This window comes from Trachemys scripta, chromosome 1 (assembly GCF_013100865.1).
Source record: "Trachemys scripta elegans isolate TJP31775 chromosome 1, CAS_Tse_1.0, whole genome shotgun sequence".
NCBI classification, from domain to species: domain Eukaryota; kingdom Metazoa; phylum Chordata; order Testudines; family Emydidae; genus Trachemys; species Trachemys scripta.
In genome coordinates, this window is record NC_048298.1 from 323485011 (window position 1) to 323497153 (window position 12143).

Sequence of the window (12143 nt, forward strand, 5' to 3'; positions counted from 1 at the left end):
TAGACTTGTATGACACAGAATTAAAGGAAAGTCATTTCACACTAGCTCCAAAAATGATATTTTCTTGTAGTCAATTATTTGTGGTTTAATACAAAATAAATCACATAATTTATATACTGTGTCAAATATCTTGGAAGCTTTGAATCATGTATTGTAAAGTATATTGGCCATAAATCATCCACAAGGTTAGTTTATGTAGCAAAAATTGTAACGAGAACGTGATCAGGTTACAGACATTTAGAATCAATTATATCTGAAAGGAAACATATGGAAGAGAAACTTGAGAAAGTATTAGGATTAAAAATGCAATGGTTTTTGAATGTATGGGAAGAGGGAGTCTGGAAATCCCAAAGGAAGTATACTCCTCATTTGTTAATCATTTAGCCTTCTAATATTTAATAAATACATTTTGGCTAGAGGGGCAGTGATCATGCCTCACTATTTTTAATTAGTTCACGTCAGGGGTATTTAAAACAGAATAGGTATGAAGAACAAGAAAGAGACGGGCCTTCTAGCTATCCCTTAGCTCAATGCTGGAGGTAAGTGTTTCTTTCTATTTGAAGGGCTTTCACTCTGAAATAAGCACTCTTCACCACCCCTTTCACAACACGGAATACTTAGAACATCTGTTTCTCTGCTGCCTGTCAGGAACATACCGTAACAAGGACCTAGTCCTAAAAAGGGGGCTGCACACCTTTCTCTCCCATGTAAATAAACAGGAGCTGAGAGTGCTCAACCCACCTACTCTTATTTGTGTGGGTTCACTATAAATGATGCCCGGAAGGAGGCTTCTGCTGTGCTTGATTTACCATCACCAGAAGTATTACACTGGAGATTTAGCTAGTGCTCCACCTGTAGACTTATACTGCAGTAATGCTGGATTTGGGACATGGAAGGTCAACCATGTTACCAAATGAAGAAGGGACAGGTAGATGATGAAGCCTTGCTGCCCCACTTCAAAACCTTTGTCTATGGGAGAAAACAAGGGGTTTAAGGGTCTCCCAACGTTTTTTGCTGCAGATGAGAGGATGGACTAGAAGCTGACCCAGAACTTCCCTGCCAAAGTGGGGATAGTTGAAGGTTGCTCCTGGAGCACTTCACCTCCAATAGGATGAGGAAGCAGTAGGTGAAAACCAGTGAGGATTTTAAGAGCACCCCTGGAACGTTCCTCCACGTGGGCAGAAGAGCCACAATGCTGCCCAAAGTGCACTCCTTTGTGAATGGTAGAACTGTGCTTATCCAAGGCCAGTTTGAAAGATCAGTGGTTCAAGTACAGCAATTTAGAAGGCAAAGAGAAACAAATGGAGACAGGCAAATATTTTGTTTTGTTTTAAAAACACCCGCCCATTTCTCTGGAATAATGGATGGCGAGTTATCGGTGCCTGCTTTCAAAAATTTAAAATGGCGTGTTCCCCATATGTCATTCAATATAGGTCTGGCACCACGTGTAGCAATTAGTATTATGGTAAGGATCAAAGGGACAAAGAACGTAGGCCATATTTACAGGGTTGGGGACTCTATCCTGGGAAGTAGTAACCCTGAAAAAGATTTGGGGATCGTGATGGATAATCAGCTGAATATGAGCTCCCAGTATGACACTGTGGCCAAAAGGGCTAATGCAATCCTGGGATGCATAAACAGTGGAATCTCGAGTAGAATTAGAGAGGTTATGTTACCTCTGTACTCGGCACTGGTGCAACCGCTGCTGGAATACTGCATCCAGTTCTGGTGCCCACAATTCAAGAGGGATGTTGATAAATTGGAGAGGGTTCAGAGAAGAGCCATGGGAATGAATTAAAGGATTAGAAATCATGTCTTACAGTGATAGACTCAAGGAGCTCAATCTATTTAGCTTCACAAAGAGGGGTGACTTGATTACAGTCTATAAATACAAAGATGGGGAACAAATATTTAACAATGGGCTCTTCAATCTAGCAGAGAAAGGTATAACATGATCCAATGGCTAGAAATTGAAGCTAGATAAATTCAGATTGGAAAAAAGGCGCACATTTTTAACGCTGAGAGTAATTAACCATTGGAACAATTTACCAAGGGCGATAGTGGATTCTCCATCACTGACAATTTTTAAATCAGAACTGGTTGTTTTTCTATAGGATACGCTCTAGGAATTATATTGGAGAAGTTCTATGGCCTGTGCAATACAGGTGGTCAGACTAAATGCTCCCAATGGTCTCTTCTGGCCTTAGAATTTATGAAGCAGTAGTCAGTCATTAAGCTATTCTTAAAGGGAAGGGGCAAAAAACCCACAGAGCTCACCAAAGCACTCTGATCAAGGGTCCAATAATTTAGAACTGATTTCATTTTTATTCCAGTTATCATAATTAAATCTACAACTGAAGTTAAAGTCATTTAGGGTCAAATTTACAAAAGTGCCTGAGAGACTTACAAAATTAAGTCTCCTTGACTTAGGCTCCTAAGTGACTTAGGTACTTTTGAAAATGTTACCCTAAGACTCATTTTCAAAAGTGGCTTAGGCACTTAGCAGTCTACATTCCACTGATTTTCAATGGGACTTATTCTCCTAAATGCCTAGGTCAGTTTTGAAAAATTGTTTTGAAATGTTACCCTCAGTAATTTGCATAGTCTAAAAAATTACATGCAAGTTGGAAAGTTTTATCAGAAATCAACAAAACAGATTAACTAAATCTAATCTATTTAAAAGCAAAGTACAAAAAAGCTGCCATGTTTATAAATAAACACTAAAAAATGAAGAGAGGGATTCCTCAAACAATTATATCAAGCACATTGCGGGTGCCTAATAACAAGAAAATCTGAGATTCTTCAAAGCAATCTAAGAGTATTAGGTGCCAACTCCCACTGAATTTAGACTACAACCACAACATTAATAACCATAATAGCAGCAACATGTAAATGTTTTGCTATGGTTTCATGTCTCTTCTTGTAACTAACAATACACTCTCACAAACCCTGTGAAGTATTTGACATAGTGTACCCAGCCACTATATGCTCTATATGCTACTGAAGTGTTTAGTTGGGTACTAAATATCACCTTAACCGCTCCAAAATTAAAACAAATATACTATTTGCTTTTACATTACCTAGTTAGTGAATTGTATATCTTAAGTAATATGAGCTAATGCTAATAAATAGGTTTCTCTTTGTTTTGCTTTGTTTTTAATATAGCTCACCACTTTGTTATTGTTGTTACTCAATAAAAGAAATATAAATCTCTTGAATACAAATTAAAAATAGCATGAAACACTGTTATATAAAATGGAATGAGCACATGTGAAACTGAGTAAAATAAAAAGGAATCAATTAGGGCTTGGGTTTGTTTTTGTTTTGTTTTGGGTTTTTTTGGACTCACACTTTGTCCACAAGTTTCTTTGTTAGAGCAATTATGTTCATTCGCCGCGATACTTCTTCCCGGTGCTTTATCTTTCTGTCTATTTTTGAAAATGCTACTTCTGGTGAAAATGAATGTGTGGGAATTTCTTCTTTACCTACAATAAACCTGGTAGGAAAAGGAAAACACAAGGCAATTATATTTCTTACTTTAAAAACAAATCAAAAAACAAAATCTTCAAAAGTGGATTCCACAGAGTAGTGTTAATAATTTTCCGCACCTTTCAGTTCTTCTTTTGAGCACGGCCTGAGATCCCAACTTTAGGAGGCAGGCAAGTGTCATTATTCCCATTTTACCAAAAGCAACACAGGATCAGAGAAGTTGCACAAGGAAATGTCTGGCAGAGCTAGGAATAAAACCCAGGTTTCTAATATGACATACACAAGACTTAAACATGCACTGCGTTGCATATAGACATGCTGTGTCTATATGCCTCCTACGGTGCCTGTAAAATGGAGCCACTCCTGTATTCCCAAAGTGCTTTGTAAATATAAACCACCATTAACAAACATACAGGACCCAGGACAAGACACAGTAGCAATGGATTTCTGCTTATTCCCAGTAGAATGCTGGGATTTAGATTCCTGTCTCTGGAAGAGGAAATTTTTAACACTCCTTCTCTCACACACATCGCCTACCCCCATGCATTAGCACTGCATTCATTTATTGTAATCCCCCTTTTGGAAAATAGTCACACATTTGAAAACTCTCCTTTCCTGACAATTCTATATTATGGCCTCTTTGAAATATGCAGTATGTCTCAAAATACAGGAAGGGTTTACAACAGTACGGTTTCTCTTAAGGAAATTCTGGCCTCCTATAAAGCAGCTTCTAGTATACACGTTTCCCAGAAAACGGTCAATTTGAGCTAAAACTACTGGTTTGTTTTTTTAGATACTTACTTAAGTGCAGAGAATGTAAATCCTTTCAAGCCATCTTTGCACCTGAAACAAAAAAATTAGGCTTTTGGTTTTGTGTGACAATCTGCATACAATGAAAATAAAATCTCAGAGATAAAATATTGATGCAAAGCTGCCCAAGAACAACAACAATTTGGGGATAATGATTTGATTGTTACAAAATCCAATAAAGGAAAATAAGTGTGTAACTAATTTATAGTCAACGGGGACAACACAGTTTTCAGCATGAAGCACGCCATGGCCTTCGGGAATTTCTTGGGAGACAGTGGACAGAAAACACCCAGAACCTCCTGCATCAAAACTTCTTTGATCAAAACTGATAGGGATATGCAGATCTTCAAAGAAGAGAGATCTAGGTTCTACCCCTACTGTGACCGTGAGACAAATATTGGCCGTGGTCTACAGAAGTAACAACGTGAATTCTTAGGTGGCCACAGACTTGCTAGTTTTACAAAAAACGTTCATAACGAGCTTGACAAAACATAAACCTACTGACAGGGATGAGAAGTGTTCTGCACACTTTTTTTTTTTTTTTTTAAACACACTCTAAGTTTGAGAGCCAGTGTCTTCTTTCATATGGGAGCTGAATCTGCACTCCTTACTCTGGAAAAAAACTTCCACTGTTAAAATCACAGCATGCCAATTTTATGGCAGTTGCTCTGGTTCTGCAGCCCTTCCCCATGAGTGTATGGGACTACTTTTGTGAATTAGGGTAGCAAGAAAGGGCCCTAGATTTGTAAATGCTAATGTTGATTGTGGTATAATGTGTAAGATTTGCTCTAATACTTTGATGTTTTAATTGGCAACTGGAGTTTCAGGAGTTTGATGTTTTCTGAAATGGGTGTGTTGACTGCAATTGGAGCCTGCAGCTGCTACGGATTCTTCCTGGATGACTATTGGCGTACGAGTGTCCTGCTGCTAGGGAAGCAAAGAGCAGCACTTTTTACTCTAGATATTTGTATTTTTTTTCTTTTTAGAGGGCTGTAAATCAGAGGGGAATAGATCATGATGAAAATGCACTCCAGACAGAATATATAACACATAAAAAAGCTGCTATTTTATTCCATCCGTTAAAGAATACATTTTATACTAACAAAAGATAAAATCCTGCCATTATGATAGCCAGTTGCCAAGGCTGGGAGAGTAGCAATGGTTGAGCAGAAGGTCCTTGTGCCATGCTGCCCACGCAGGCAGGGCTGGCTCTGGCTTTTTTGCCGCCCCAAGCAAAAAAAAACTGCGAGGGGGCCGGAGCGGTGAAGAAAAAAAAAAAAAAAAAAACCACCTGCAGGGCGGCCGGAGTGGCAAAGCACACACACACACACACACACACACACAGAGGAAGCAGGAAGAAAACAAAAAAAAAACCCCACAGGGCGGCCGGAGCAGCAAAGCAGGAAAAACAAACAAACAAAAAACCCTGCAGGGGGGCCGGAGCCAGGGGGACTCCCTGTGCTGCAGATGTGCAGCGGAGTGCGCGCCCTGTCTAGCGGGGGGGGGGGAGTGGGGGGGAGAGAGAGAAGGGGGGCGGCCAGGGCTTCAGCGGGGCGCTCACCACGCGGCCCCTCCCACTGTGCCGCCTGCCGGGAGGGCTCTGCACTGCTCCGGTCTGCTGGGAGGGAAGGACATGGGCTGCCCTGCTGAGTTTGCTGCAGGGTGCTCCCCTCCTTCACGCCGCTGCCCCCTACAGGGGGGCCGGAGTGGTAAACCAAAAAGAAAAAGAAAAAAAAAAGGGTGGTCGGAATTCCGCCCCTCGGAATTTGCCGCCCCAAGCACGAGCTTGCTCGCCTGGTGCCGGCCCTGCACACAGGCCAAGATGCCTCAGGAAAGCTTGGGGCACCACCATCCCTAGGACATGTAACTGCTACTCCAAGAAAGGAGCAGGTGTAGAGCATTTAGTGCCTGTTGCTGATGGCAGTATGTGTATGGGAAAGTGGCTTGGATTACTGATCAGGCTTCCCTGGGACTATGTACCACTGGATACATGTTATACAACCCCGCACAGACCATCATTCAGTTGCCCTCCTGCTCTTGGATGTGCTAATAAGGAGGAAAAGGCTTCTCGTGCTGTCTTTCCCCTTTATCCCAGCAAGCCTGAACACAAGATGACAGAATGTCAGCAAAAATGTTTAGATACATTTAGCTGAAGAAAGAAATTCACAAATCAACAAGTCTTTCTTTATGCTGGCGTCTGCATGTGCTCTTGGTGAGATGTTAAAACACTAAGTTCCCTTGGGAAATGCTTCTGCTTCACAAAGGAAAGGACTCACACACACATTTAAAGGGATTTATTCTCAACTATGTGCAAAGCTCTCATGAATGGGCAAGCATAATTACACCCAATATTAGGGAAGCAGAACCAAATATAGTTACTGTTGTAAAAGCTGCGGTGTCCCAAAATATAATATTTTATATAGGACCACAGGTGTTCATGATACCTTACAGAGCATAAAAAACCCCGTTAATACTAAAACCTTTAATGTATAGAGCCTTTTAGCTGAAGATTTAAAGTGTTTTACAAACTTAAAGACTCAGAACACACCTGTGGGAAACAGCAGGTAAGAATAATTATACCAGTTTTACAAAGATAATCCGAGACGCAAAGAGTTAGGTGGCTTGCACCCAAAATCACAAAGCAAATCACTGGGTACAGCTTGGAATGGAACCCAGGAGTCCTGAAACCCAGCTCTAATAAAAAAAACACATACTCCTGGATCCGGAGTTAGGCCCTGATCCTGTATGTGGGTGACTGTGTGAAGCCCCACTGACTTCATGGAGTTCCATACAGTCTGCTTGTAGACGATCAACTAAAATTGGGGCCTTAGTTTCTCATTTTATTGTTTCTTGTGGCAGTCTTATTTGCTCAGAATACAAACAAATAAAATGTGCAATTTAAGTTTAAATACACAGTCATTTCGAGAGTTTTCTACAAACAGAAAAGTAATTACAGTGCAACACTGAAAAGTCATTTTGCCTCAGTCTTGCAGCTTCTGTTTGCAAATGCTGCAACAATTATTACATCATTACACCAGTAGATGTCCCTAATCAACTGTTATTCAAGCGGGGACAGATCTGGGGAAATTCTTGACCAACATCGTTTCACTAGTAATTTTCTTTTAAACTGGCCTCAAAGAAAGCAATTAATAAATGCGGCACTGATCTTAAAACACTACCAGACATCTAAGTTACTCAAATGCAAAACACTTAAAATGTATCCATTACCCTAGGAAACATTAAAAACATTTCTGTACAACCTTTCATAATGCCTATCCTCATTAGCTATCTGTGATAATTAATTCCCACCTAGTTATTAGTTTGTGTGACAGTCATTATCAGAGTTATGGTATCACTATTATTTACCATTGTATTCATGTGAAACTTTCCAAACAAAATATACCACCAGTTACATATATGGCTTAATGCAGGGGTTCTCAACCTTTTTATTTCTGAGGCTCCCCCAACATACTATAAAAAACTCTATGGCTCACCTGAGCCACAACAACTAGTTTTCTGCATATAAAAGCAAGGACTGGCATTAGGGTGTAGCAAGCAGTGCAACTGCCTGGGGCCCCATGCCACAGGGGCCCCCAGGAAGCTAAGTTGCTCAGGCTTCAACTTCAGTCCCAGGTGGAAGGGTTCAGGGCCCCGGGCTTCAGCCCCATGGACCCCAGAGAGTCTAACATTGGCCCTTGCTTGGCAAACCCCCTGAAACCTGTTTGCAGCCCCGGACTCCTGGTTGAGAACCACTGGCTTAGCGTATAAGCAATATTACAGATATTCTATTTGGAGTTCTATTTACAGCTCAGGTTTATTTAGTTTAAAATGAAGGTTAAGGGGTGACTTGATTGCAGTGTATAAGTACCTAGACGGGGAACAAATATTTGACCATGGGCTCTTCAATCTGGCAGTGAAAGGTATAACATGATCCAATGGCTGGGAGTTGAAGATAGACAAATTCCGACTGGAAAATAGGCATAAATTTTTAACAGAGAGAGTAACTGCCATTGGAACAATTTACCAAAGGTTGTGGTGGATTCTCCATCACTGACAATTTTTAAATCAGGGTATTTTTCTAAAAGATATGTTCTGGGAATTATCTTGGTAAAGTTCTATGACCCGTGTTATACAGGAAATCAGCCTAGATGATCACAGTGGTCCCTCTGACCTTGGAATCTATGAATCATTTCAATGTTCTAAACTGCTAACAGTAATACAAGCAGCATATGGTATCTTTTCTCACAACCCTAAAAGTCCATTGGGCCAGATTCTCAACCCCGCAGTTTGGTATCTTTTGGGCATCCTGAGCAGCACGAAAGGCACATAGTCTGGCTGCAGCTGGCCGGTTGAGAATTTTCCCTCCAGAGGGGAATTTTCCACTCATGAAAAGCCAGATGAGCCAGCTCCTATGCCAACTGTTTCTTTCTAGTACAGGGGCAGGACAGAAGAGACAGGGAATGGAGCAGGAGCTTTAGGATACTCTAACTTATGTCAGGGCTACAGTTGGGTGAGTGTGACAACCCCATAAACAGTCTAGGGGTCCTCCAACTTCTTGTGCCCAACAGATCTTGGCACAGGAGAGACTCTGGCCCATGTTATCCAAAATATCAGTTGAAGAAAAATATAACTTGAGGACACACACACACACACACACACACACTCTCTCTCTCTCTCTCTCTTTCCCCTAAAGGGAGCAACTCTTGACACAATCTAGCACAGCTCTCCTGTGTGGAAGCAAAATTCGGCCAGACTTAACAGTCAAGTCTTGAACCAACTCTAATTTTGTTGAGAGAGGCACGCTTAATTTCTAACCAGTTTGTGGGGAAGGGAAGGGAAGAGGTCTCCTCACCAAGCTGTAGGGCTAAAAGCCAGCTATTATATTTTCAATTTCTTTTATTGGCATTCCTTGCTAAGACCTTTCTAAAGGCTCACCGTCTGTGATTAACTGACATGCTCTGCTCAAGAAGTCAGCTGGGGAAAGGAGTTTAATTACTGTCGTTTCACCCACTGTACTTGTCGGGAGAATGTGACATATGACACATTTACTGAAAAATCACAATTACTTATGTTATCCTTCAAGGTAAAAGTAAATTAGAAAATTCAACTTTCCCTACATTGATTTTCATTATGGCTGTGTTCTTTGGGAATTAAGCTCATTCTTTTGCAGGAAGAAGTACCATGGCCTAACAATTTACTGGTTGTGACAGAATATGTTTAAGAAGGATTAACGTATAAAGTAGTTGTCACCTACCAGTCCAAAGACTAAGCCTAGTAGCCAGGGGAGAAAATGCCCAAATTGTCACACCATGAAGCCATGCCCCACAAACCACAGCCCCTGCAATTTCAAGGAGTAAAAGTTGTCCACTCTTCAGTGTGAACTGTACTTCTTGTAATGCATTGTCAATCAGCTTCCTATTTTATACACTTTAAATGCAGGTTACACTCTCTCTTGCTTCTGTTGTAACATCTTTCCTTTCCTTGCTTCTTTCCACTATGTCCCATTGAAACATATAATGTGTCATTTTCCTGAGTTGCTTTCTGTGTCTGTCTCCTCTTTTCCTTCTCTCTCCCTCTACTCACTTGCAGCCTCTTTCTCTCCTTTCCTTGATACTAGTATTTTAACCTCTTCCTCTATAGTTTCTCTTTCCTTTCTCCTGTCACTCCCAATACCACAATTCTTTTTTTTAACCTATCCTATCAATATCTCTTGCACCCACCAGCTCAATTATTTTTTTGCCTATCGGAATCAAATGGATTGGGAGTGAAAGGGTGGATTTTTAATTAATAGCTCTGGAGAAAAATGGTTTCTATATGATCCATGAGACATTGGAGCTCAAGTGGACATAATGGATGTCTGGGCCACCTCCATAATGATTTTGACCCAAAGAGGTGGGCATGTAAACAGGTATTATTAACCCAAGTTTAGTTCTACTGCAAGCCATCTGAGAACTGCTTGTATATTTGATGGCTTTGAAATATGGAAGTGATGTACAGTAATGTTTAACTCTCCCATAAGACCTGAAAGAGATACATATTACTCAATGGGATCAAATGACATCTCAAAACCATTCATTCCAAGCCAATAATATCTTTACCATAAATATCCTGTACAAAATGAAATATCAGAGAAGTATGGACAAAGGTACAGCCAACCTCTCTCTCTGGCCTCTCAATCAGGCCTGGGGAGATAAAGCTGAGGCCAAAGCAGACTTTAATAGCTCTTTCTGGTGTTTTTCACACTGTGTGAGCAGGTCTTTTAGCTGTTAAGCCATGATTTCTAATAACAAGTGTTCGTAAGCTTTATTAAATCTGCACTGACCCTTCACTACAACTGAGCTTTGTAACAAGAACCAAATTCATCTCAGCTACACCAATGTAAATACAAAGTGACTCCACTAACTTCTATGGAGTTAGTTACTCCAGATTTACACCAGCATGGGTCAGAGAAGAATTTGCTCCAGTGTCTTACCATTAGAGATGGAAACCAAACCAAACCAAACCTCAAATGTGAACTCACAACCCAAATTTTTGGGCAGGGAAGGGTTCAGATTTGAAACCCTGGATCAAAACCTGCCCTTGTGGTTTTGATTCTGTGTGGAATCTAGAACCATAACAAGCCTATTTTCCTGATCCATTTCCAAATGTGGCCCAAGAGGTTAAAATGTGTAAGTTTTGACATTTGGGGCTCAAATCTTTTGAGAACAGTTTACAACATTTCAGTGCCACTTATCCTGAAGATGAACCATATCTAATGTTCAGTCAGCAGGTAATATATGTCACCTGGACTCAAACACTATTTCTTTACTCCATCTCTACTAATTAGGCAGCTTTAAGAAAATTTTGGAATAATCTATTTTTTCTTTATCATTTTGGCCTTGTTAATAACAACTACAATTCTCTAATTAAATTATATCTTGTCAAAGGGAATATCGTCTCAAAGCTTACGTACCCTGCAGAAAGGCACCTTTGATATACATATGACCGATAGAAAGCATCTATGCTACCCAAAAAAGAACCAGGTAGAGCTGTTGTAATCCTGGCTGGACAACCACCATTTTATGACAAGTCAGATTGTAACATAAGTCTTACAAGCATTGAGCAGACATCATATCAAAGTCTCTGGGAGGGAAAGTAAGATATTCCACTCACCAGCTGCTGTTCACATTAAAGAATTCTTCCCTAATATCAAACCTAAGCCTTTGCTTCCTTCAAACTCCTTCTCCATGTCCTATCACCTACTAAGACTGTGAAAAATTCCCGTCCTTCATTTTTACATTGCTTCCTATAAAAATCATGACTGGTGTGGAGAAAGTAAATAAGGAAGTATTATTTACTCCTTCTCATAACACAAGAACGAGAGGTCACCAAATGAAATTAATAGGCAGCAGGTTTAATACAAACAAAAGGAAGTATTTCTTCACACAACGCACAGTCAACCTGTGGAACTCTTTCCTAGAGGAGTTGTGAAGGCCAAGACTATAACAGGGTTAAAAAAAGATCTAGATAAGTTCATGGAGGATAGGTCCCTCAATGGCTATTAGCCAGGATGGGCAGAGGCTAGGACACAATCCCTGTTTGCCAGAATCTGGGAATGGGCGACAGGGGATGGATCACTTGATGATTACCTGTTCTGTTCATTCCCTCTGGGGCACCTGGCATTGGCCGCTGTCGGAAGATAGGATACTGGGATAAATGGACCATTGGTCTGACCCGGTATAGCCGTTCTTATGTACCTTCCAGGGAAGGTTGTTTACCAGAAGCTGAAGTGCTCTGGGTACATTGCCTCTGTAGAGGCGCACTGCAGCAGCACAGCCATGAAGTGCTGGTGTGGTGCACACCAT

General features: G+C 40.8%; 1 protein-coding gene across 3 annotated transcripts in view; it reads right to left on the reverse strand.

Moving 5' to 3' along the window:
- Nucleotides 1–12143, reverse strand: part of TMEM135 (transmembrane protein 135) — a 346732-nt gene that overhangs the window by 22791 nt on the left and 311798 nt on the right. For all 3 annotated transcript variants that reach the window (XM_034758994.1, XM_034758995.1, XM_034758996.1), the window contains 2 exons: nt 4291–4332; nt 3350–3496 (listed from right to left, as the gene is read on the reverse strand). In XM_034758994.1, the coding sequence (XP_034614885.1) occupies nt 3350–3496; nt 4291–4332 (189 nt within the window). The remainder of the gene's footprint in view (nt 1–3349; nt 3497–4290; nt 4333–12143) is intronic.